Genomic DNA, 27,778 nt, shown 5'->3' with positions numbered 1-27,778 from the left:
CGAGTTTTACCTTTCCTTTGATTATACTTACATACATCTAATCGAATCTCATTTTGGCCCATGGTTTATGCTTTACTGTCGTTCGATGGACGGCATTTGCCGTGTAAACGTAACGAACAGTTGGTTGCTGAAAAACTACAGTTGTTTCTTGATAAAAAGCTGACGATGATTGTATACAACTTTTGTATTAGATGTTTGTTAAAAAATTGGGAAAGATTTATTACAACTGGCTTTGAATGGAGAAGATAAAATGACGCAATGAACTTAGTTCTGTTGTCGGTTGATGCAACCGTGACGCGAGTTTACGCGACCATGACGAGACAGTTTCTAAAGTAGCTCGGTTCTTTCCGAATAGGTTACGCACGGTGTTTGAGAAAATCGAAATGACACGGAGGAAATTTTCTAGGAAATTTGAAATGTACATTCTTAGAACATGAAATAATAAAATATTTGTCGTACATAGCCTGACTCGACAAACTTATTCTATATTGGACGAAAACAAGCAATGTTTATATTGCATCTTTGATACCTGTCGTTGCATATTGGCGAGGAACGTTGAACGAGTATTTTTCGAATATTCTTTTTTTAAGAGGAACGAATCTGTACGAATGGACGATAGAGCGTACGAGAGAAAGACAAGGGTAAAGCATCTTCTCGAGTAATGTATCGAACTATATTTAATTACCAAAAATAATATACGTAGAAGAAGCCAAGTATGGCATCTAAAAAAAAGGAGTGAGATCTAAAAAGACAATAAGATAGAGGTTGCAATTATATAAGAAGTAGATAGTGGTGATAGAAATAGATGTGCATATGTATATATGCAATGGAAACGTAGATAGAACTGGTATTGCCAGTGATGATGTTGATGATGCTGATAGAGGTAGTGTTAATAGCGTTGACGATGGTATACTAGTGATTCCAATGATTGCAACAGCGAGTAACGGTGACGGTGACTATGACGATGACGATGACGATTACGATGACGATACTGGTAGCGACGTTAACGACGTCAATAATAATAAAAGCTATAGAAGAAGAGACAGTCCATGGAAGCACGATACTGGTGAAAAGTTCGAGTATCGTACGAACGACGATAGCCAGCTGGAGGTAACGTCATGCCGGAACTCTTTCTTTAGTTTGTCGAGCATATTTTATCTTCGTTGTGTTCAAAGAGTTAGTAACTGTAAGAGAAAGGACCAAATTACTTTGATACGTATAAAGGAAAGAGAGTAAAAAAAAGGAAAGAGAGCGGATTTACGTATACACGATGGATGCGTGAACGGGCGGAGAGGAAAGGAAAGATTAGGAAAGAAAGCCGGATAGATAAATGAAATAAAGGAATAAATAGATGAATATACAAATAGGCCAATCCGATCGGTTCTTCGGATTGTCACGCACGGCCCACCTGTGCGCGGTGGATCGCGTCGGAGAACGGCTGTCCTTCGATATATCTCGCGTTGTTCGGCCCCGACGGACTCGGTGCTTGGAGCCGTAAGGGGGTGGGTGGCCGAGGAGGCGGGCGGGCATTCTGCCGCGCGCGCGCCTTTCTCGAGATCGCGATACCACAGTTCCGCGGTGGTACTTGTCTCGCATGTTTCCTTCCGCGACGTTTGAGGAACTACCTCGAAGAAGGAAGTGTTTCACAGGAGACAGAAATACGAAAGATTTCCGATTTCCCAAGAGAATCAAGTGGCCGTCGAGCGACTAAACGATCGTTGAGATAAACTACGGGAGGCGAGGTGGCGCGTACGAAATAATCTAGTGAAGTGATTGTTGTTTTTGAGCCTTTTAAAGCTAACGTTGGATTTAAACATCGGAAAGTAGAAACGAAGTAAAGAAGGAATAAATAAGGACTAGAATCAAGACTAGCAGAGACTTTCTCGGTGAGATCGACATACGATTTCTTTAATATCTTTCTTAATATCGTCGGCTATCACGACGATATTAAGAAAAGAGAGAAAGAGAGAGAGAGGGGGAGAGCGATTAATAGTGAATACGAAACTGTTTAAAAGGGAGGGTGGGAGATAGGAGGGGGAAGAGGGAGAAAATAGGGGGTGGAAAGCAGGTGGGAGGGTGGGAGGGAGAAAAGAGGAGGAAGCAGGAGAAGAGGAAGAAGAAGGAGAGAAAGAAGAGGAAGAGGAAGAAAAAGGTTACTGTAGGAAGGGATTTGCCATAAAACAAAACCAAATTGCATAAAAACGATCGTCTCGGCCGTAGGAAATAGTTTGTACAACTGGAAAACAAGCGAACAGGAGTGCAAAGCATAAGAGAAGACAGAAGAGCGGCATCCATAGAAAGAAAATTAGAAAGACTTAACAGCATAGCAGAAGATAAACAGTTAGGAAGCATAACAAACGGGAATACGGTGAAAGAAAAAGGGAGAAAGAGCATTTTAAATGTAAGTTTTGTATTTTTGTTATGTCTATCCTACGGATACAACGCGATACTTTAATTCCAATGCACTTATGATCGTCATTTCCGTTAATCGAGTCAAATCAATAAGGCAAGTCAAATAGTTTTTCGTTGTTCTTTCAATTATCTTCATCTCGTTGGAGAAACATGCGCGATCAGGAAGAGCCAAGGTTGAACGTATTTAAAATTTGATAAAATAGAATGAAACTGCGGTTCTCTTTCAATTGTTCGCTTGCTTGAGCCAACTACTAATTTTACGTATCGTTCGTTTCATAACATATCTCTGTAAGCTGTATTTTGCACTTTCACTTGTTCACCTATTTATCCGTTTCGACGAATTTGCCGCAAAATGAGTTACGAGCTTCCGTATCTTTGAATCTTTCTTCGAAACTTTTTGCAAATGAATTTACGCGACAAGCGTAAAGCTCTTACGGACAAGTACTCGAAAGCAGCTAATTTAAAAAGTTGGAACCACATGTTGTCGAACGAAATTCTACCATGCTGTCGAGAACATTAACGAAAAGGGAAGAGCACTGTTAGAGTGCTCGAGTGGAACACTGTTAGAAAAAGACGAAGAATAAAAAGAAAGAAGGAGGAGGAGGAGGATAAGAAGAAGAAGAAGACGACGAAGAAGAAAAAGAAAGAGAACAAACGAAAAGGTGAAAAGAAGATAGAGGATGAAAGGATATAGAGGGTCTCTATCTTTAGAGTTCATTCAGAGAATCTTTCACTCAGGGCCGAGTGAGGACCAAACACGAGTTGAGTCATACTTGAAAGACCAACGTATGAAGAAGCGGGAAACAAGGAGATTCGGGCTTGTTCTTCGCTTAGGTACATCGATTTAATCCGAATTTCCGTACCAGTGACGAGAAAACGAAATTGTAAAGAACAGAAACGCACGGGAAACGTAAATAAGTAAAACGGAATGGCAAACGAAAAAAGTTAATATCGGTTTAGTCCGAAAGTGTGGTATTTTTGATATATCTCTGTAAGAAGATACGAACAGATGGTTCGAAGAAACGTTATTAATTACATATAGCAGCAGATATATAATACGTGTGCTTATGTTCTAATTCGATAGTCATTCCTTTTGCAAGAGGCGAGTTTACACTCGTGAAGTGAAATATTTCTGCTACGCGTTAAAAGAGAAATAAAGAAGGAATAAAAGGAAAAGTTTGGTTACAATATGGAGAAAGGAAAGGGAAAGTACAGTTAAAAAACGGAATCGTGCGAAACAACATTTAACAATTAACAACATGTAAGTAAGAAAGTAGCGTACATATGCTCGATACTGAAATGGACGAAATTCCAAAAGAGCGAAAGAAACGGACATTGCGTATATGATATCATAGAGTATAAGCATAAAATAAAGAAATGACGACGAAGGAAATCGGGAAAGAGTAGGAGGAATGAGGTACAGCCACCTGTAGCTAGCAGCGACACGCCTCTCGAGAAACTCGCCCAGCGAGCGTGCGCATTTTCTGGCAAGCAGGTAGAAACGTAGCTCACGGTCTTAATTCTTTCGGTATTTCACTCGAGTTCTCGAAATTATTAGCTCGGAAGATGAACGGACTGATCGTGGTCGGTCTCGCAATGTTTCGAAAGAAATCTTATAAAACGATCGCAAAACGCAAGTAGGGAAATGCGCTGGATTTAACTAAATTGCGACACACGATTCCAGCAAACTTAATATCGTTGCATCGTTTCCTCGTGATGCTTCAGATGTGAAATGTAGCGTAGATTCCGCTTCTTATACATTTGTAAACATCGCAGAGATGTTCAATACGCGATTGCTTTTATACGGTTGGTACATCGTCGGTGCTATACGCTGCCACGAAATTTGATTTCAAGCGAACAAAATGCACTTACTATTACGTACGGTTTACAACGGATCGTGTTACAAGCTAAGCCAGTATAGCGATTAATCGCGTTAGATTGTACCAGCTCCGTAACTGCCGTCTAAACGAGACATGGCTTATGGTCAAAGAAAAACAAACGAAAATTGGCATATGTTTCTTATCAATTTTTTATACACGTACACGTGGTATAGTCTTATACCATGTTCGTGTGAATATTAAAAAATCTGTCGATCGAACGGTCAGTTCGATTAGTTCGAATTGGAAGGAAGAATTATCCGTATTGTATTCTTGAATCGTGCGCTTGTCTATCGCGAAACGTCATAGACATTAATTTCTTCTCAGTTTCCGTTTCCATTGCAATTGACTTTCATTCACGTTTCTATGTAACTACAAACTCACGACAGCTACCCCGTGCTTTTTTCTGTTTCTTCCAAACATTTGCTAATTGCCACCGTTTATCGCGTCTATATTCGATTCTTGATCGATCTTCGTCTCGCTCGCACGTTCATCTGTTTGCGAATGATGTGGTAGCATTCGTGGAAATTCGTTGGCATTTTGGAATTACTAAGATAGAAATAAGAGAGGAGAAAATAAAAGAAGGGAAGAGGAGAGGAGAGGAGAGAAGAGATAAGAAAAGGAAAGCAAACTAATTGCAGAGATATTAAGGGAAGAGAAACTGAGAAAAGGATACGTTGGAATAACCGTAGAAAACACGTCGAAACATTAGCAATGTAAGATGCGGTGAAGCGAAACGAGAGAAGCGAAAGACAGAGAAAGGCTACAGCTTGTCGTAATGCGAACCATAGGACGCCAAGCTGTCTGCCGGAACGCTGCTTTGCCCCACTACAGTGTTCGACGCTAATGTCCAATCGCGACGTTGCTGCCAGCAGTGACTGCAACTCTTGTCTTGTTCTTCTTTCTGCATTTGTTTCTGCTTTTGCCCCTATTCCCGTCCTTGTTTCTGCTATTACTTGTACGCGTACTCGCGAACACTACGTTGCTTTAGTACCGTTGCTTCAGCCCCAATTCAATTTCTATATTTACTTCTGTTTGGCCACCATCTTCGTTCTTCACGCTTATATTCGATACCTTGATCATTGTTGTCGCCACTATTCGCTTATTACTCGCTTATTATCGATAATAGAGCGGTCGTAATTGAGATCACGATAATTCTCATTGACATTGCCACCATTGTCGCTACTCTCAAAAAGAAAAAAAAAAAAAAGGAAAAAGAAGAAGAATCAGTAGATAGAAACAACGACGAACGATAAGGAACACTTAAAGACGTCCGATGGGTAAAATCCGCGACTAGACAGCAATGTTGATACGATAACCAGAACAGACAGTAGAAGCGACCACCACAGTGCAGGCTTTGTCCTACATACGCGAAATGTGTGTATATATATATACATATATACATACATATATATATATATATATACATGTACTTTACACTTTTAAAATGTAACGGGCAGCCAGGCCAGCCAGATCGTGTAAATAAATCGTGTACGATTCTCTCCTTATAGCTTCCTCTTAACCACCACTTAGCCGCGAGTTGGAGAATGATTCCAAGCATACTAAGAAAAAGACACGGCCACACTGAAGAAACAGTAACTTCTCTGTCGATGGCTGTGTACTGTGTATATATTCGTATACTTTCTCGTATCTCGACTCGGCGAGAAATAATTGGCTTCGACGTTCGATTTCAGTGACAATGTGACACCACAGTATTATTACATGAAATAACACAACTTACATGTGTACGTCGTTCGAAAACCATATTACGTCACACTTTTCTAAGCTTTTTACTTATCGTTTACTTACGGATCGAACAGATCGATATAGACGGAGCGAGGAACGTACAAAGTAGAAGCTGATATTTCTACGATTTATTTTGCCGGAAGTAGGTTCGGAAGATATTTCTTATTTTGGGGTTTATTTTTATTATTGCGACACTTTCTATGCTATAATCGGCCTGTTTGAGTATACGCTACGGTACTGTTGGCGTACGAGATTCAACGTATAGAAAAATGGGGATATACAGAAGGGAGAAAGAAAGAAGAAGGAAGGGCGAAAGGAAAGGCGTGTACGCGCGCATAAAGCTCAATCCGAGCGACACACCTGTTGAACATTCCTTCGCAAATACCCGCGCGTCGACTACGTACATTGCATACGAAGGTGCATGCGGACGCAGGACGCAGCTGTGCTTGGCTTGCTTTGCCTTGCTTTGCCTTACCTTGCCTTGCTTTGCCTTGGCTTGCCTTGCCTTGCCTTGCCTTGCCTTGTCTTGTCTTGTCTCGCCTTGTCTTGTCTTGATTTGCCTTGTTTTGCTCTGCTCGTGAGTATTCCACGAATTTCATGGAAATAAGTTTCACTATTCGTCTTTTAATGCAAATATCGACTTGCACGTTGATTTGTTTCTACGAAATTCCTTTGTGTTAACGATTCGAGATGAAAAAGGAGTATGGAAAAACCTATGATTTCACGTGATTTTTGTTGAGTAACGTAACGCTAACACGAACTACGTAACAGAGAATAAGACGATGCACGAAATATAATCATCTTTAATGAGAACTAGGATTTGAAGAAATCGATCTGCACGCTATGATACACGCGTCGTTCGTTTCAATTGTAATTCTCTTTGCGCAAATTCTATCGCTATAAATTAATCAAGATGTTAAATTTGCTCTTGCTTAATTATACTCGTATGTTAACGATATATACTTTGCTTTAGATTATTTATATACATATGCTAAAATAACGATGAGATGACACGTATATACGTACATTTACGTGCCTACGTATATATATATATATATACATACATATACGGAGCTAAATTAGACGATACGACGTTCGACCGTACTATTTGATTGGAATAGTTAAACAGTTGGAATGATAAAAAGATGCAGCAAAAAGGAGAAGATGTATGAAACGAGAATCGTCGTTCGATCGATAAATGGATTTAGAGATTTTATCGCGATCATTAACTCGTCATTAGCTGTCGGCATAGGTTAATAAGGACTGTCCTTATGTAATTAACGCAAACGATTGACGTCATCGGCTCTTCTATTTATGTAGCATCTCTTCGAGAATCGAAGAACCACCAGTAGTATACGCGTGTTTCTGTTTTTTCATTCTGATTGTCGACGATTCGATGTATCGAGCTGTTTCTACGAAAGCGTATGACGTCAAAGGAACGTACCCTTTTTTGTGCTCTGCGTTCACGGCATTTGATAGCTATAAGCTAGTATCCACCTTCCAATTGGAAATTATTTTTCGATATGTTATTTTCGATATGTTAAAATGCGAAGGTATAGCAGAGGCAGAGTCACGATGACAATCATGATATTTCATGACTGTGCGTTTCGAGCGTACGTTTGTTGGCCAGCAACGATCGAGTTTTTTTAGAAGATGTATCTATCCGTCGGTCGTTGAAAAGTTTTCAAAGTATTTCGCAAAAATTTGCGCACGCGTCCACGTGTATACGTCATTTATATCGGTTGTACAAAAAGAGAGAGAATACGGATACGAGAGAAAGAGAGAAAGACCAACGTATGGGGGATGACGATGGGGATGGGAAAGGGGAAGAGAGAAAAAGAGGAGAGAGAGAGGGAGAGAGATCGTGCAAAAGGGGAAGAGCTCGTATTCGCATTTGGAATCCCATACGCCATACAGTATACAGATTCCCACTTCTGTCGACTCAGCCTTTTCCTTCTTGTCGAGGTTACAAACAGCATCTGTACACGTCAGAGCACACCTGGGTGGTGATCTCGTGTATTAAATTATCGTCGTGTTGATCTTGCAAGCGAACGGGAGATCGTTAGTTTTGCTCCAAGATCCCGCGATCGAGGACGCCGGACGCCTCGATCCTCCGTCGTCCGTTCAACCCGCCTATCTCTCCTTCTCCTTGAGTTCTTCGGCTTCTCCGCGTCCTTCTCCCCGCTCCGCTGACAACCCCCGCCCTCCCTTTTTCTTCTCTTTCCCTCCTCTTCCTATCCCACCTCTTTGATCTTCGATCGTGACCAGATAACCAGCACTTTCGCGGCACTTTCAAAGTATTACCTCTAACTACGTTCGACTCTACCGGAAAGTTCTCGAACTTGTTCAAGAACGATACAGATTCCTCGATGCCTTTTCGCTTTCTTGATATTTCTTTTAATACCTATAGCGTATAGTACTTATTTAAGTACCAGTTTAGTTTATCCACCACCTCCCTCTGCGCTGTTACCGTTTACAAGTGAATAAATCTCTCAATTTCTTTCATCGTCAATTTTTATCGTTGATCGGAACATCTGTCGGTACCATGCACCATAGCTGCATATGTTATTCTTATACATGTTCTTTAAATAGAATCGATTTCTCAACACAGCGTGAACAGCCATGAGTTTTTATGTAGGAATGAAACAGAAAGAGAGAATAATAGATAAATATAATTTTAAGTATCCTGTACAAATTCGTATATTAATTTGAAGGTGATCAATAATCTCTTTGCTGGTTGATCTCGTCACCTCGTTGTCTATCGATTTACGATCCGCACCTACCTTTTCTTTCTCTTCCTTCTTCTTTTTCCCTCGAATCTGCTCGCTTACCGCTCAAACGGTTCCTTTTCTTTCCTCCTCCTCCTCCTTCTTCTTCTTCTTCTTCTTCTTCTTCTTCTTCTTCTTCTTCTTCTACTCCTCCTCCTCTTTCTTCAGCCATCTAATCTTTCTCCGCGTTTAATTTTTCTCCGTCCCTGCAAATACTTCGACTATCTTTTCTGCTTGCTTGCTCTATGAAGTAGTGAATCTGTATCGCGTCGTCTCTCTTCTTGTTTCTAAGCTCCGTTCGTTTCGATTAATTTCCTCACGAATGAACGCGTATGAATAAAAAGAGACGACGACGAGAAGATCATTTTATTCGAGAGATCCACGTGTTTGACCAGAACGATCTGCATACACGTGTAAGTACGCACACCACTGTCACCGGCGTAGAAATATCGGGTAAGCTGGTTCACGAGGAAAGCCAAGGAGGTCGGGAAGGGACTGCACTGAATCGCGTATATGTACGTACATGAATACACGAATGTGGTAGGAGACGGGCAGACAAACTCAGACCAAGACACGAAGCACACACGGTTCTAGCGAGTCTTCTCGTGAGCTCGTCGAGCAACTCCTTCTCACGATTGAGTCATCCGGCACGGGAAGAGGACCACCTGGTGAGGAGAGCCCAACGATGTATCTAACGATATAGACCGTTTCGCCTCGTGGCTCCTTCCTCTTATCCCATTCGACCCAACTGGCTTTCGACTTCAGTGGGTTCGACTCAAAACGATTCGATTCAACTTGTAACCTTACTATTCTCTCTCTTTCTCCTTTTTTTTCCTCCGTTTTGCTAGCGATCTTATATTCGTTATTTTCTTATTTGATGTTGATAATTCTGAGAACATGTTGCTGATTCTGGGTAGTGGCATTACAACGCAACAGGATATGCTTTGAGATACTCTCTCTTCAAACAAACAAATTCAACCGATCTCATCTTTTCGATAAGCTCTCAATTCCGAATTCTCGGAAGAGCTTATATAACACTGGAGGAACGACAAACGTACGTTCGTTAGTTTTCACGCGTTCGCTCGATTATTACATTCGTTCTCGCGTCGCATTTTAGATCTGAAATAAAAATAGTCAAACGGACGCGAGTAAACGGGACACTTCGGAGGCATGTCGGTATATTTATATTTCGGGTGCGATGAGGATCTATATTTTAATTCATACGATTCGAATGCAAGCATTTAAGATGCGTGTCGATAAAGGAGTTGCATTCGGTCGCGTGTAAGCATCGAACGTGTATACAGTACGTACGTACATAACTAGTGACTCGGATAACAGCGCGCGACAGAGCCGTGAAGCGGTGCCGAAGAGTGTATAGTTTTTTGCTAAGGGGGATTTACAGATTGCACACCTGTGCATGGCTCGACCGAGGAAAGACCTCACCTGTCGAGTAACCGGTCTCCATTGACTTTTTCTTCGTTTACGTACACTCACTTTGCTTTCTGCTCTCCACTCTACTCTCCACTATCTGCTCTTCACCCTTCGTATTCCACCCATCTCGCCATCCATTCTTCCTCGCCCCTCAGCCTCGATATTTAGTTATAGTTTTCCACCTTAAAATCTTTACCGTGAGCCTTTCGCCTCCTATTTTCATCTCTAGTTGATCTGACGCACGTTGATCGCGCTCACCGTCTGTAGTTTTTTATTCTCTCTTTATTTTCAGGACTCGAGACGAACCTAGAATTCCAATTTAGTAAAGCAGGAATTTATCTTTTTTCGCTCCGCGAAGAAGAGAAAGCTGTAGCTATAGCTGCAGACTTTTAATCGCGAATCAACGTTACTTTCGCAAATCTCGCTAAATACCATTGAAATACGTAACATCGGAAACGAATGGAAACTCGTCTATAGATAAATATAACTATTGTAATTAAACCTGTTAAGTGGAGTTTTAATCGATCAATTACCGTTTATCGACGCCGATTATCGTTGCAAATTAATGCAAATTGTTAGAAAAACTAGATGAATTAGCGGCGCGATACGACGCAACGCAGCGAGACGGCCAATGATCGGCGATCAACAGTCGGCGGTCGGCGATCGATGATCGATGATGGACGATCATACTCGGTCTGAAAATCCGTGGGACGATGTTTAACGATCGAGACCGAGCGACTTTAGCGGCAAATTATCGGGCTGCAGGTAATTACCAGGTGGGGGTCCGATATAGAGTGGGGCGGTTTGAGAGTTCCAAGAATCGGTCGTGGCTAAAAATAAGATCCCACCCGGGAGCAGTGATTATGTTCCGAAAAAAGAGAACCGAGCGAAACGTTCTCCTCGGCGTGTACAGGTGCCGCCGCGCCGATGAGACGAAGGCAAAAGAACAAACAAGAAACCGTCGTGCGTTCGAGAATCTCGCATTGCCCCGCATCGCCGCGCATAAGAAGGCTCCCCTCGTCTCGCACATTGCTATGCAGTACCGTGCCGTGCTGTGCCGCTCTGCGCTTCAGCTCCGCTTAATGAAGTTGTCGGTTCGGGACGTTTACAGGTGGGGCCTACCTGCGTGTGGTCCATTCACAACGACTGCCGCGGGACTGGTTAGGAGGAGAGCTTTACATCTTTACTTTTACCTCACGAATCGCTTTGAGTTTGTCGAGCCTCGAAATGCCGTGTGCTCGACTCGAACAGGGCCGCGGTCATTATTGTCGACGTTGTCATCGTCGTCGACGACGTTCCTCTCCTTCTCGTTATTGCTGTCGCCGCTGTTTGTTACTGTCACCACGGTAAAATGACAAGGAGAACACGAACGGCCGCTATTACGAGTGCCACGAAACAACCTGTACGCTTTCGAGGGGTTAGGTTCGGGAAAGAGAGTGCTGAAACGTACAAGTATGAAATCCATATGCATCTGGTAGCAGTGTACGAACTGTACAAGCATATAAGTACTTACACGAGTCTCCACAATGGACGGATTTAATACATCTTCGAATTTTACGTTTCTCGCACTCTCTCCTCCCCTCCTTTCCTCTCCCCCTCTTTCTCCTTTTCTTCCGCAATATTCGCTAGTCTTTCTTTTCTCTGGCGCAGTTTTATCGTAGATATATTATTTGCCACAGAGATGTTATTCGTTCTTGAACTTCGGCAAATCTCGACTATGTCTTTCTAATTCAAAGGATATAAAACGATCATTTTCTTCGACATCTTCGTTTCTTTTCCATTTGCCAATCTATTTTGTACTTTTATTTCTTTTTCAGACTATGCATCGGCAACAGAGGCTTCGTTCCTCATCGTCATCTTTATCATCGTTAACCTTACCGCTCTCGATGTCTCGTTCATCTATCCCATCCACAACTACATCGATATCGTCTGTAACGATGCCGTCTTCTACGGCAACCTCAACGTCGCCATCGCCGTCGCCATCGACGCCGTCGTCGCCGTTATCGTCGTCATCGCCGTTGTCATCGTCGTCCATCTTTCTACCATTGTCAACGACGTGGCCGACATCGAATTTGTCCTCATATTCCTGGAGCGTACAACAAACCTCATGTTCGAGGTTACCTTCGTTACCAAGCGAATCGTCGATCGTGTCAACTGTATCGATACCCTGCCCAAAACTCGTCTCTGTGTTAGCTTGGTCTGTGACACTGTTACTCGTTTCGTCGTGCATCGGTCTAACGGACGCTGGCATCTTGAATGGACATCCTTTGGGTAAAAGGTCCTTTATTGATATTCAATGTAAGGGTATATACGATAAAAGTATCTTTGCCCGGCTGGACCGTATCTGCGAGGATTGTTATAACCTGTTTCGGGAACCTCAATTACATCAACTATGCAGGTAATTATCCATAAAGATTCGAATACGTTCTATCAATCATATATGCGACATACATACATCTATTCGTCTAGTGTGTTTATTGTAACGTATCGTGGATTTAGATAACCATCGACGAACGAAATTTTTCGGTACCATCGTAAAGTAATGCACGCGACACGATTCCTTCCTTTCGATATATAAAACATAAGCAAGTATGTACTTACATTTTTTATTTCTATCACGAATGCTTTTACCCGGCCGTATCGTCGACATCCTCTGTCCGTTTCGATTACTCCGTCGATAATACAACGCGTGTGCGATCAGATGTTTCGTCCCTCAAAAACAGTACAAATTAGAGAAAATTTATGAGGGCGAGAAAGATGTTCAATACTGTACAGATACGAAATTGTTCAAACATTCTCTCTGTAGAACGTGCGCGTGATTTCTTTTACGCCTTACGTAAACTTTTTACAAGAGGAAGTGCGACAATCGAGAGGTCGATACGTAACTTCGATTATGCTTCGATGGATTAAGGCGTACTTTCGATTAGATACGTCGATGATACAGATGTCGAGAAATTGCAAATTGTAAGCTCGAAGAAGGAAGGAATACTGGAAAAAGTGTATCCTCCAGTGATTGTTTTACCGTTTGTCGGTGAATTTGCGAGTCGAAGGTTGTCTAAAAATCCTTATCTTATACTGACGAGAACGAACCTCGCTAATATTTCGCTTATTTTCAGATCTAGGACGAATCACTCAAGATAACGATATGTAGCGAATTCGCCGGATTATATTTAGTGTTTGTATTTTGAAATCTTTTCCAGGAAAAACTGCTTTACATCAGACTACTTCAAAGGATGCTTAGACGTACTGTTGTTACAAGACGAAGTAGAGAAGATCCAAACATGGATCAAGACACTTCATGGAGCGGAACCCGGGGTTTAGGTAGCTTCTTTTTTTATGTTTATGATTTCTTATCCGCGTATTTTCATTTTATAGCTTTACATGTAGTACTCTATTCGCCGAACGCATTCGCTTCTCTCATTTTCCTCTCTTTTCGATCTACCCCGATCATCTTATCGTCCTTTTCCATTTTATCATTTTCTTTCAGCAATCATTCATCTTACTTAAGTCTCGAACAACTACTTCTTTCTCCTTCAACTACTCTTACCTCTTTAAACTCTTCTTCTTCTTCTTCTTCTTCTCCTTCTCATTCCCCGCTTTCTGTTTCTCTTTCTCCATCTCCATTCTCATCTTCTTGTCCTTCTATATTCCGATTCTTGAATTTTCTCTACTTTTTGATTGCACGTTTGTTTTCGTTGCTCGTTAACAAATTCTCGTTCCCGATAGTTACCAACATTTACGATCGAACTAGTTGTTTTCCGATCGACGGAAACTATACGCCTTTGTCGTCGTCTCAAGAATTTATGAACCACGACTCAACGATGCACACGATATACACGATGATACGCGACATATGCGCATGCTGTATGTGTCTTTAGGTAATTCTAAGTAAATTTCGCAATAATAAAATGATGTTGCTCGATATTTTAGTACATTTTATAGATATTTCAATAGACGCATTATGCGCATTTTGAGCTACAAGTAATTACTCTTTTTCAATTAATTTCTTCTAACTCTTACATCTCGTAGATAAGTACATATTTATTTGTATGCTTATTGATTTTTCAATATCGTAGCTAACCATATTTCAGGATACATAAGATACGAAACGATGCGTCGTTACATTCTCTTTCCGATTCGGTCCTTCATCTTCACTCGCTTTTTCCATTTTTCTCCCAACGATTTTTGGGATGAGCAACACACATTTTTCGACATTTTTTCCAACTGTTTTTTGTCGCGCGTTATCGTGCCTCGTCGAAACAACATAGATTTCGTACTAACGTACATTTTTCAGACAACACGACGAATACAGGATGCCAATGGAAATATGTACCGCAAAGAGGAGAGAATAATAAAACAAGTTTTTGCAACGTTCAATTTTTTTTGCAGGTTCTGTTGCTGCAAGCAGCTGTTATGTATTTTGTTGTTTTTGTCTCCTTGCGATTACGATTTTTAAGGACAAGATATATCCATTGTAAATCATTTACTAGTCATTTCACGTTTTACAAGGAAAGAAATATGTACACCGTTTCAATCGGTACATTTTTCAATTTTTCAATTCCACGTTATTTAACAATCGTTATATGGAAATTGAAGGATTCGTTTGTGTGTGTTTATCGTACGAAAAGGCGTGGTCTATTCGCTGACATCTCATGTGTCGTAAAACGACAATTTCATGTGTGTAACTAATAATAACAATGAGAAAGTTTCTTGTTTCAAGGCGTAAAAGAAGACCATATGAAACCAAACGAACGAATCCTAGATTTTTTTCTTTTCATTTCTTCTTTCCTTTTCTTTTTTCCTTTTCTCTTTTCTTCTTCCTCAGTTTTACATTCGATTTACAAACAAAAAAATCCGGTTTACACGATGAGATATAAGGTATGTATATATATATACATCCGATCTAATTTATTTCTTTATATATTTAGGCAAAACTGCTTTGGTACGCAATACTTCAACAGCTGCGTTCAAGCATTGCTGCTTGAAGATGAAAAGGAAAAGCTTTTGGAGATGGTCGAGTACCTAGGCGGCAAGAAGTAAGAAGAAAAGAACACAGAGGCGCTTTCATTACGAAGACTTTCATTAACACGACATCTACGATGAACGATTCTAACAAGACCAACGAGGAACTACGAGAAACGAGAAGCTATAAGAAACAATTTCGACAACGATTTTCCGCAGAATTTTGAGTAACTTATCAACATTCGTTCATGCTATTTTCTTCACAACGTCCGAAAGATCGAACACCCCTGAACTGGGAATTCGAGGCACGCTACGCAATCATACCTCTTCCTTTCATTTCCAGGATGCATCAAATGGATTAGCAGTAAAAGTAATTGATTACTACACGCATACACTCGTTCACACGGAGAGAGCGGGAAAATGGGAGAGAAAAAGAATGAGACATGCAAATATGCATCCGGGAGCAAACAGATCTTTACAGAAACAGATTGAATTTTAGACAGATTTAATAGGCGAATATTCGATAAATTATCAGTTAAATAAATCAGCAAAATTTCTGCTTTTTCTATAAGGCAATCACAGATCTACCGACAGATCGATGTGATCGTAAACGTAATAAAGTATTAGTTAAATTATTCATTTTTATCGTTATCTCGGCTTCGTCTCATTCGTTTTTCTCCTTTTTCAAAGCATTGCGTATCAAAGCATGAAAACGAAGTGGTATGAGCTAAGTTTGCGTGCTAATGAACCCATATACGAATCTAGTCGACAGAATATTTGCGTTTTATTCAATTAATCATTAATTATTTACTTTAAATACCGTCGTCCGTTATTACAACGATTATTATTTTTTATCCTTTTATATTGATATTATAATTCTTAGAAAACTAGCAATCGTACATGTTACTTATTCAGTATATGATTCCAATGGTTAAAGTAGATTGATAGATAGTTAAATAGTTAGATAGATAGAGCCTTTATGATGGTTTGTCGCAATTACCATTAAAAATCTCGCCCAAACCGCTTTATATGCACTTGTGGAAGAGGACAAGATTTTTGTTATAGATTTTAGTAACAGACTTCGATTCGATCGTCGAAATGTTCAAATGATTGGCTAAAGCAGGGCATTCGATACAAAAACCGAGGAAGATTCATGGATCAAATTAATACTACGTCACCAATTATCTACAGTATTTCTATTATTAATGCTATAATGTTACTGCTGCTACCACTATTACTATTACAATTGCTGCTCCACAAAAACTACAAAAACAGTAAAAATAATTATACTGTTGTTGTGGTTGTTAAATCATTGCTATTGCTACCTCCAATAGTACTGCTATCGCTACTGTGACCGTTACTACCGCTATTGTCGTTGCAATTGTATATAAGTAAAATTACTTGCATCGTCACTCTCGTTGCTACTCTATTTCCACTTTCACCACAACTATTGCATCTACTAATATTATTCTTTCAATTATTGCTATTATTAACTTCAACTACAACGGCAATGCAACGATATCGATATCATCATTGAATACTATTGCAGTTGCTATTCGTTTTTATTACTTCTATTCTTATTGATTATTACTACAGCTGCTACTGCTACTTCTACCATTACAACCCTTACTATTACTATCGCTACTATTATTATCGTTAGTACTATTGCTATTACTATTACTATTATTAACTTATTGCTATTGCTGCGACTATAACTTCTATTACTGATATTGTGTTATACTATATTATATTATTTTATATTATATTGTTAGTTTATAGCATACTTATTGTTGTTTAATTGCTACGACAGTGTGACAACTTCGAGTCCACCTTTGATTATTTGGAAAAATATAGAGAAGCGAACAAAATTGTGTGGTGTAGATAGCTAAAACTACGACCAATGCGAATACTCGGTTGTTCATGAGTCGAACGATGAACGGAGTTATGCGTATGTAGTAAATGTATAATATTTATTTATTTGTTTACTTTTTTAGTTTGAGAAAGGCGATCGTAAAGCGGTCACAAAACTTACGCAACAATATTCTTCGAAATAGTTATTGTATGAAAAAAGTTACGATCGAAATTAATCATTTCCGCGTATAAGTTTACAGCCCGATAGATGATCTCTGATTATCAAGCAGGAACCGTTAAGTGGATACTATGAAAATTCCATTAACGTTACTAAATATTATTTATTGTTCTAACACTCGTCCCAATCCTGGGAATTACGAACCATTCCAAAATCAGTATTGAACCCATTCCGATATCGTTCCGAAATCTCATCGCCGATATATATCCGTTTCTACCTCGTAACATATGTAACTGTTCCTCGAAATCATCTGCACACTTTTGTTACCGAGTCTTGCGAATGTCGCCGTTACAACAGATAAAACACCGATTATCGACTGTTCGTTTTACGATATATAATGTATTTTATGTATGTATATCGATGGTAACCCATTGCTCATGTCACCTGGTACGTAGGTAGAAACGAAAAAGACGCGGCGTGATGTGCGTATATTATTTGATTTAATTCGATTCTTTTATAATTTTCTCTCCCTCCCCCCCCCTCTCTCTCTCATTCTGTTTCTCTCTATACATATATATAAAGTATACTATATTACATCTTATATAGTATATAATATATACTATCTGATATATAATATATAATGTATAATATATATTATATACTTTATATACATACATACATATACATACTGTACATTATACGTATACTTTATATTCCATACGCATAAAGTGTAACGTATAAACACACATGTATATGCATCAAAAAATACGTACACGCGCTTCATGTACCTAAGCGACGTGTACGCACACATATGTGTACGCGTACGATTATTGACACGGATATTTAAATCTATTCTTGTTTTGCGTGAATAAAGATGATTCAAAAATGAACAGCCTTTCTGCCGCCTCTGTATCTCACCATTATCCCTTATAATGATTCTGATACAACCGTTCAATTTAGCATTACCCAGCCTATATTACGCGTAAGTTTGCGTCTATCAAAACAAACGCACGTACTGTTTGGTTGCGAACGGAGTGTTGACAGTTGGTGGACGTTACATCAAATATTCATTAATTTTTACACTTAATTCATGGAAACATTCCCGACCATATAAACATAAATAATTTTATCTCGTTTTCCCTCAAATTGATAAACATGGAACTTTGAGAAATCTGGCAATAATGAAGGGATATATCCAATATCTCCTTCCTGCGGTAGATTAACATAGTCTTAAATAAAACTTAAAGAAATGCATTTTTTTATAATTTTGGTAATGAGTTACCGCATCCATGTTATTAAATTTTAACTGAATGAACAAATATGCGATATGAAAGCGAACGCAAAACGCTTGTGTGAAGAAAAATCGGACGCATAAATGCGGCGGCAAATTGTTGCGGCGGTGACGCTGACGCATCGTTCGTTCGTCTGCATCAGGCCTAAAGTGTCACATCGTACGATACTTGTCTGTGTTACTACTACATAATTAGACCCTCATTCGTTATACATAAATTTTCTCAGTGTTTCTCACTACGTATTTTGTTGACTCATGGCTACAATTATTTTTAATTATTCATGATTAATATTTCTAGGTTAGGTTAAGAGGTTGCTAAGTAATAAATACTAAGTAGATGAGCGAACTACACTAATATTCAGTTTTATTAACAATGAGAAATAATCGACGATCTAAGAGATCCAATTAGAAGCAAGAAATTTTTTGGAATAATAAAAAATCGACGAGGTGACCGTCCGTATTTCTTCGCGTTCGTTGTAGTCTACTAATTTTAATCGTATAATCGTTCATTATAACGATTATATTATAACATTTGTTCTTTGTAAAATCGTTCGTCATAACTTACGTCTAACATCTTGATTTGTATAACCTAGTATAATGAATAAGAACTTACACACAAACGATTTCTTGACAATATAATAATAGTTTCAACAATTCTATTCTAGTTATTTCATTTCATAGTTGAATATATAATGCACTTCTTTTGTATATAATTATATTTATATGTACTTACGTGTCACTGTGGCTTCCGAAGTACGTATTTTTCGAACACTCTACACCTTTGTTTACTGGAAATGACATTACGTGAAAAGCCAAGTAAAGGTAATAAGAAATAACATAACAGTAAAAGAAATACTATCGTATCGTGTTCGATAAAGTAACCTCAACGAGAGATGAAGAATAAGAGAAGAGATAATACGTATAAAAGTAGCCTTTTTTCTTGTAAATTTAGTTTATAACTTGCAAAACAGTATAATTCTTGCTATTTTATACATGTACAATGTTTATGTGCATATGTACACAACATGCGCACAGTAATTGCATATGCGCTAACCAAATATATTATCAAACATGTTATACTAAATTTCTATAAAACGCATTAGTATAATCAAAATTATCGTAGAAACACTGCATACTTATGTACCTGAAGTTAGGCAGAGCTTTTTTCTTTACAATTTGTACTGTCGTGTGAATTTTACAACTGTACGATATCAGAAACATAATGATACTGAACTTTGAGTAATATTTAGAACGCTGAGATTTTTCGTTTTTCATTCCTATCTAGTTGGTTCTTCGAAAAACAGCTTGTGTTTTTTTGTACATTTCACTGAAAACAGTTGTTACATTTGTGCTTGATGATAAAACTTGTGGGAAAAGAAGTATAAACACTCATACAAGAAAGAAAATGATTAAATAATCGACTCCATGTACTTACGTATATATGTATATGTATATATGTGTATAAATGTATATACATATACATATATACACTTAGGCTTGTACTGTCTACGTATGATAACGGTAACTTACGTTCGCTTTATTCACTTTGCGTATGTCTCTACGCGTTAAAGGATAAATCTCTCCTTAAATCGTGATGGTTATTGTTATATCGAAGAGTAATTGAAGGCACAACATGCAATGGCTCTCCCTTCCAATCTTCTTCCCTCCCAACCCTTTCTCCACTGACACTCATTACTGACTCACGCGCACTCACCGACTCATTTACTTACTCCCTTTATTGACTGATATGAATCGAATTGCAAATCCACTCCTGCTACAATTACAATATTCAAAAAAATTTTGCACTTGAATTTTCAGTAAAAGAAATTTAAACTGATTTTCCGTGTACACGAAATCTGTACAAACATGTATATTCAAGCTGTCCATGGTTACTGTGTATCCTTAATTCCACATATTCATATGGTGTCTTGATTACTGTATTCTACATTGTAAAATATCAATTATATTAGAACGAGTCTTTAAGAAAACGCAAAGTATGTAATTGGATCATCCTGAAGTTTCCTTGATAAAACATAAATAAGCACCATTGTAACGAATGTATTTTGGCAATATCCGTAGACTTCTGTTGTATGATCTTGTTGATTTCGATTTAACATTTCTAAATAACACTTTCGAAATTGGGCCATGAGAATACCCGATATGGTAAATACTATTATATAACGTTGGTAAAAATACGTAACATAATAGTGTTTATTTGAATTCACGGATAATGAATTTTCGTGATGGTATACTCTTCCAAAACGAGAAATTCAAAGCCATCTTTACTTTCAGAATGATCTAATAAAATTACTGCATTAAGGACGTAACTTACTTCAACTGGGAAGTATTGTAGACTATCATCCGAAGCTGCAAATTCGTAATCGCCAAACAATACAGGTTCAGAATCATTTTCATCGACAAAACCCTATGTATCAACATGAGAATGTAGAATTGATCTGTATACCCTCACTTATAAAAGAGTCGACTTACTTACCCAGACATTAAACTTTTTAGGAGCACTTCTCATTTCTTCATTGGGTAAAATCGATTTCGGTGCATGTTCAACTGTAAATCCAGTAACATAAATAGAACTTCGTAACTTAATTAACAAATATCCTGGAAAACCTTGAAATGCCCAGCAAGCACCTGGTTGTATTGGATTTCCTTGTATCACTGTACGAGGATTATTATTTTCATGATATAGTGTAAAAGCCAACAGTTTGACTACTCTAGTTTTTATATCGTATTTTTGAGTACAACGTGTACTAATGATCTGACCACCTATTAATAAAAAAATCTAATATGTTTTATCCATTCAAAACAATATTGGGCCGAATCGATCGATTGAATTCGACAAACTCACCGGCAGATTCTAAAGCATAATCAACGCGTCCCGTTTTGTCCGCATCATATATTTTTATGGCCTCCTTGACTATTTCGCGAACTCGATCATCCGTTATAACATCATTCGCAATCCACGATTTGTCTCGAACTGCAAGAAGAATTATTTTTCACACACTTTGCATTCACTCCCGTTGTATTTGATACATAATTAAGGGAACATGAATATTTCACTCGCTTTAAATGAGTACTGCGATTATTACGTATCGAGTACCTTTAACTTTTTCTGCGTTCGACATCAAGGTACCGAAATGATCAATTAAGACCATTTCGATACGTTTTTCTAAATCTTCGCTAGTAATATGACTTGTACGTGTGCTACAACATAATTTTAACTCCGAATAAAGTTCTTTCAGTTTCTCCAACTGCGACTTAATAACATCAATTTCTTGAGAATAGATATCAGCTAATTTATATTCTTTCAGTCTCTCCTCCAACAATAATATTTCATTCTGAAAGAAACAAAATACAATGTCAAGTTCAAATAATATTACATCGAAAAGTATTACGAACAAATTGTTTAAACTTACATCATCTTTTGGCCAGATATATCCTCTTTCTTTAAGCCGCTCCAGCGCTTGAGTTATATTGAAAAGACGGTCCTGCGTATATTAAATATATGACTAGTAGCTAATCCGTTAAAAAAAACTAACAAATTTTTCATATTGTGTAATTAAATGCCAACAAAGAGCCTTACAGATTGTTCGATAGTTCGATCCTCCAAATTGTTGATTCTACTGTGTAATTTTTCGGTGATCGATTCAAAATTATCTTCTTTTCCAAACATTTCCCCCTTTAAAAATAATTGTTTTTCACTTGCAACTAACTCCTGTCCAGTTCCAAATTCCCGCGTGATAACTTTGGTCTGAGGAAACAGAGCTGAAAGATGTGGTAAACACCAGCAACCTGAAATATAAAAATATAATCTTCTTCAAGTTTTGCTAATCTTGTAACTTGATACAAATACCGAGAGAAGGATAGACGAAGGGACTCACCATTCCGATGATATCAAGATATAGAGATTACATCCATATTCCTTGTGAAGCATGAATACTCCAATTCTACATCGCCAGTGAGGTAATCCTACTCCCTCTATCCTTCTCCCATAGTTAAATTTAATCATTTGTTTTCTTTGATTACAGTTCTTTTTGTTTTACGTTGATAACATTACGATGTTTACGAACATCAATTTCTCCGAACGCGTTGAACTGCATATGAACGTGCTTTTACAGATACCACAGCACCGGGCATATATAAGGATAAATTTTTGGTAACTATTGTTAATTAACTCATTTATATGCACGATAAAAACATATAATGACTAGTAATAAATAATAATGCATAAAATATATCGAAAACATAACATGATAATACCTTTCGGTATCAATTACAATCTATCACTTTTTATTTAAAAATTACGGGAGGTCAGTTATGCATCACAAGGCAAACATACATACACACATACATAAATTTATATATGTATGTATGTATGTATGTATGTGTATATATATATATATATGTATGAATATAATATAAAGCAAGTTCAACCAAATCCCACGTCACTATAAACTACAAATAAAACAAGTTATATAGAGGTAAATAAAAAAATTTTGAAGAAAAGATCAAATTCTAACCAATGCTAAGGCATCTCGGGTAAAGACACGTTCACACCGGGCAGAAAATGTACTGACAAATTTTTAATCGTTTTTATATATTCAATAAATAAATCGGATTGAAAAGACGTTAAACTGATAATATTGTTAAAGATGCGATAGGTCGTCTCAGTGACATCATAGGGAATATTGTGCAGAGAATCCAGACAGATAAAGGACTGTTTTTGCACGATGTAAGTTCCTGAAACAAAAAGAAAAAGAAACGCCAGGATAGGTTTCACCGGTCTTCCCGAAGATGCCAAAGCAAAAACTCGATCTTGTGGGTGAAAATGGCAGATAATAAAAAGGAAAGAAAAAAAAAGAAAAATAAAAGAATATCGATATGAAGTCACGGATTTCTTAATTGACGAACCGTTTACAGTGACTTAGTGGTTATAAAATTTACCAGTAAGAAGAAACAATGGCAATAAAGCAATCCAAAACAGTGTTGGGCTTTTCTGATGCATCCATCTTCTAATACTGGATACACGACTCAACAACCACGAGTCAAAGAAAAACACCCTGACCATAAAAAGATAAATATACTGCAAAGGACTGTCAATATATTTCCATATCTTGGACCATCTAGACTCTGAAATTACATAAAATTAATAAGTATTAATAAATTATTCATTTTATGTTACATTATAAGAAAAGGTGAAGATTGCATTTATAGACATGTTAAATAATTGAAAAATACCATATCTTTGATATTCGTAAGTGGCATAATATTCTCTTCTTCTGACTGGCTTAAGCTTTAGAAATTCAAGGAATTTGCTAAACCATAAAGCAGTAACCAGTATAAAACTAGTAAATTGATGTGTTATTTTGCTTCTTTGGCTATAGTTATTTGAAGCTGTTTCTTCTAATTCAGTATCTGAATCAACAGCAGATGTAATTCTACATTTTCGAGAATCAATACGTTTTAATGGTAAATCAGAGCTCAACGATTGCCTAAGAAATAAACATATTTTTTTTTAAATGGTTTGATATAACTTTAAGAATGATTTTTGTACATTTATTGCACATGAAGATTTGAAACACATAACAAACCTTGATTGTGAATTCATTGAACTAGTAGGTTCTGCATAAATTACTTCCCTGTGACAACGGTACTGTTCTATATGTGTCTTTGTGTATTGAGCTTTAGACTTATCCGTACTTGATATATGTGCTCCATAATATTCATTAACAAGCTATAAAAGACAGTAACAAATAAGATATAAATTATACGTATGTATGTAGGATTCCAATAAATGAATACCAATAAGTGAATAAATAAGGATATATTTGTAGTTTACTGAAATATTTTGTATTAATTCTAACAATATTATGACGCCATGATAATTCTTGTACAAGTCTGAATCATTAACTACTTACACACATTTATCTCCTTCCTCGATCGTACTGTGAGTCACATATATGTACAACACGTTTTTATTATATACAACTAAAAATTCTAAGTCATTCTTTACTCGTTATTGATACTCTAAGGTAAACATCCGTTCGGTATTTAATCATGTATTATTTGCAATTCTGCATGTACAATATAACATTGGAATCAAATTGTTGTACTTACTATAGAATCTTCTGCTTTTGTTCCTCGCTCTTTTCCGATATTTGTTCTTTCATATACATCATTCTCAGACGGAACGTGCAGGGATCGACTAGAATCCTGCGTATTTGAATGGATGGATCGCCGTGACATATTAGGCATGGCTAGTATACCGGGCGCTATTTCATAACGACACTTGGACCTTTCAGAATAGGTGTAGTCCGTTTTAGGAAATACACTAACAAACATTAATAATTAATGTAAAATAGTTTCGTATAATATAATATAAAAATAAAATTAATCGTTCGTAACAGCCGCTTGGCTTTAACTTCATTTTAGGGGACATAGAATTATTGAATTTTTTTTTTTTTTGTTATTTCATAGTTTCTGAGGCATAGAATCAAGAAATGCAAGTCTTAATTCTAGGAATGTAATTCAAAAGTCATGCGTATGTAAAATTTAGCATTCTTAGCGTATTTTACAGGTTAGTATGACGCCATATTGCTTCTATCTATCATCTGATTGGTCCGCACAGATGAGCATTGAACTGAATTTCGCTTCACGGCGGTCAAAGGGTAAAGTATAACCAAACCCTAGTCGAATACACACAATTCAAAATCCCGCCACAAAATGACCACAACTCACGTGCATTTGTGTACAGCCAGCGACTCCACACATTGAACAAATTACAAACAGAAGCCAACATGGCGTTAAAATAACGTATAAAATATGCTAAAAACGCTCAACTTTACATACGGATATATTTTTGAAAGCTATCGTAATATATTAAAAAAAGGAGCCAATGAGTTTATGTCCTCCAAAGTCAAATTCAGCCAACTTATTTATACGAAATTATAACTTATATAAGAAATTAATTAATTAAATTTCAATGAACGTGTATAAACACACAATAATATAACATCATGACCTTGATTTCACAAATACATACTTCCACCAATCACCAGCTTTCTTATAGATTTCATGCGCAGAACATGATCTATCAGACAATTCTTCTTGTTCTGTTTCCTCTGAAGAATAATCACTAGTAATAGTTCTATGTGGAAAGATGTTTTTTTGGCTTTCTCCGCTTTTATGTTCAAATGAACCTTCCTTGTTATCAGTTTGACCATTTGCAAATATCTGTTTCTTTGCCTTTTGCCGTTCAGATCGACGTTCTCCTCTTTTTGTATAGACAGAAGGATTTTCAAATCGCTTATTTTTATCCCCTAATGTTGTTTCAACAGTGAGAATTTCTTTTTTTCTTTCCACTATAGCCTCCACATTTTGATCATTTGTCTTACTGCTACTACCAGACCTATAATAATGTTTAAATTATAGTTGAGATTATGCGTAAACCATGTCTAAAATTTGTAGTCTCCCAACCATATGTTTTTGATACATACAATATTCTAGGACCAGATCTTTTAGTATTTGCAACTTCTCCAGAAGTATGAGATCTCTCCTGACTTAAACTTCTTAAATGATAATGATGTTCTAAAGTTTCTGGTTCAATCATGGTAGAAGTTTGCACCAAAGGAGTTCTAGAACGTGATCTACTTCCACTTCGTAATTCATAATGTCGTTGTTCATTCTCCATAGTCTTGCTAAAAATAGAAATAATCTATTTTAAGAGATTAACAAAAAAAATTATATTTAGTAGAGATAAATGTAAAGTCACAAAAACTACAATCCATCAGGGTACACCATATATAAGCTAAAAATAGTTTCCCTCCTGCTGAAGGATCTTTAAACAGAATCCTTCTCTGCTGGCTTTTATAGCAAGCATACTTTTTTTTATCTCTCTCTCTCTCTCTCTCTCTCTCTCTCTCTCTCTCTCTCTCTCCCTCTCTCATTGATTTCAGTTTTTTTTTACTGGACCTCTTCTAGCGCGACACGCTGCACATGTCGCACATTGCTATATCATATGCACAATCAAAGAATATCTATTTGTTTTCCTATTTTTTACTTCACTAAGGGAAACCAATATTTAATGTATGAGAGACACAGATAGATGATCTCACTGATATACATATCTTGGCACTCGGTTCATACACGCATAATGTATACACGTCTGATACGTAAGAAGAATTAATCTTAATAATACTTTCGTAACACAGGCACAATGAATTTTGAAGCACTTTTAGATAAATATTTGTCGAAATCATAGATATATCTGACATTAAACGTTAAGTATATACACACACATATTAATATCAAAATTTAATCTCGCCACTAACTTTCTCGAAAATCTTTCTATTTATAGAGAACTCACCGAAAATATATAAAAGAGATTCGCGATTATTCCTAAGTGATTCGATATGTCGTGCATTCAAGAAGATAAAAAAATATTCGCTTTATAATGTAAGTTATGCAAGATGATGATTTTCGTGGTAACTTTGAAATATCTGTCAACATTTATGTTCCTTCAAGATCTAACACGAGCTTGCAAGTTGCAACGCGTAGAAAACGACGAATAGCCGTACCTATGTGCGCGCGCATCTTTCGATGATTCATTCTACACTCTCCCTAGTTTAATATACCTCAAAAAGCTACTAAAAAGAATTGAATCATGGTTGTTGATTTAAAATATATCGATAAGCTGTATGTAATTGTCATTAACAATGGTTATCATGATGTGTTGAAGATATGGACACAAACAACATAATGTACCTAAACTCGAATAATAAAGGTACTTTCCTATATTAAAAATAGTAAATAGCTGTTCACGAAAGTTAAAGTTTCGTGAGTAACAAGGCAAGAAAGAAGAGAAAACTTTAATTAAACCAATCGTTCGATTAATAACTTCAAAAGTGAAAACTTATTTATGCAGTCAGAACATATCAAAATGGGAAAGGAACTAATTAGAATAATCCCAAACAATCTTTATTCGTGCGTGAAATATATATCTGTATAAAGGTAAACAAATATCGTACAAATATAGAATTCTATATTTTATTTACGATTATAAAATACCTTATTCTCTCTATACCTTAGTTGAAATTTCATAAATAGACGTTTATATCAAATATTTACTAACTATCAATGTTAAATTGAATCATAGATCTATTTTATACCTTGTCTGTGAATTTACTTATGAGAGAAAAGTAACTGATGAAATGTATTAAAAGTTGTTTATAATTACAAACGAAGTGCA

The 27,778-nt window shown here is 37.2% G+C and overlaps 3 protein-coding genes across 17 annotated transcripts in view; 1 reads left to right on the top strand and 2 right to left on the bottom strand.

The window, feature by feature from the left end:
• LOC122571630 (peroxisomal leader peptide-processing protease) overlaps positions 1 to 19,403 on the bottom strand; it is a 28,901-nt gene extending 9,498 nt beyond the window's left edge. For 2 of the 5 annotated variants that reach the window (XM_043735640.1, XM_043735643.1), the window contains exon 1: positions 8,819 to 9,453. In XM_043735640.1, the coding sequence (XP_043591575.1) occupies positions 8,819 to 8,975 (157 nt within the window). In that variant the 5' untranslated portion in view covers positions 8,976 to 9,453. Of the gene's footprint in view, positions 1 to 6,510; positions 8,796 to 8,818; positions 9,454 to 19,249 lie in introns of those variants that run through there. The other 3 variants (XM_043735641.1, XM_043735645.1, XM_043735642.1) reach the window with 3 other exon arrangements.
• On the top strand, positions 58 to 17,382 carry LOC122571636 (A-agglutinin anchorage subunit). 5 transcript variants are annotated; one of them, XR_006318130.1, is made up of 4 exons: positions 64 to 1,110; positions 12,052 to 12,632; positions 13,435 to 14,112; positions 15,163 to 17,382. XR_006318130.1 is itself a non-coding variant. In XM_043735660.1 (4 exons), exons 1-3 carry the CDS (start codon positions 11,098 to 11,100, stop codon positions 13,553 to 13,555), a joined length of 1,185 nt encoding a protein of 394 aa, XP_043591595.1. In that variant the 5' UTR covers positions 11,033 to 11,097; the 3' UTR covers positions 15,163 to 17,382. The 5 variants fall into 5 exon arrangements, 2 of the variants coding, with proteins under 2 accessions (XP_043591596.1, XP_043591595.1); XR_006318129.1 differs by lacking the exon at positions 64 to 1,110 and adding an exon at positions 11,032 to 11,580; XM_043735660.1 differs by lacking the exon at positions 64 to 1,110 and adding an exon at positions 11,033 to 11,580 and having other exon boundaries at positions 13,435 to 13,555.
• Positions 19,404 to 19,783: 380 nt separating the features above from the next.
• On the bottom strand, positions 19,784 to 27,471 carry LOC122571624. Of its 7 annotated transcripts, XR_006318128.1 has the most exons (17): positions 26,646 to 26,689; positions 26,028 to 26,228; positions 25,574 to 25,939; positions 24,649 to 24,862; positions 24,123 to 24,265; positions 23,770 to 24,023; positions 23,476 to 23,661; positions 23,167 to 23,271; positions 22,115 to 22,323; positions 21,948 to 22,019; positions 21,632 to 21,869; positions 21,380 to 21,508; positions 21,011 to 21,297; positions 20,849 to 20,941; positions 20,383 to 20,458; positions 20,047 to 20,290; positions 19,784 to 19,843 (listed from the first exon to the last, which is right to left on the bottom strand). XR_006318128.1 is itself a non-coding variant. In XM_043735621.1 (16 exons), exons 2-16 carry the CDS (start codon positions 26,219 to 26,221, stop codon positions 20,235 to 20,237), a joined length of 2,622 nt encoding a protein of 873 aa, XP_043591556.1. In that variant the 5' UTR covers positions 26,222 to 26,228; positions 26,897 to 27,471; the 3' UTR covers positions 19,881 to 20,234. The 7 variants fall into 7 exon arrangements, 6 of the variants coding, with proteins under 6 accessions (XP_043591556.1, XP_043591555.1, XP_043591558.1 ...); XM_043735621.1 differs by lacking the exons at positions 19,784 to 19,843; positions 26,646 to 26,689 and adding an exon at positions 26,897 to 27,471 and having other exon boundaries at positions 19,881 to 20,290; XM_043735620.1 differs by lacking the exon at positions 19,784 to 19,843 and having other exon boundaries at positions 19,881 to 20,290.
• Positions 27,472 to 27,778: the final 307 nt, after the last annotated feature.

The sequence above is a fragment of the Bombus pyrosoma genome, linkage group LG10, assembly GCF_014825855.1.
Source record: "Bombus pyrosoma isolate SC7728 linkage group LG10, ASM1482585v1, whole genome shotgun sequence".
In the NCBI taxonomy this organism is placed as follows: Eukaryota; Metazoa; Arthropoda; class Insecta; order Hymenoptera; family Apidae; genus Bombus; species Bombus pyrosoma.
Note: the sequence above shows the minus strand (reverse complement) of the source record. Positions and strands in the feature narration are given on the sequence as shown.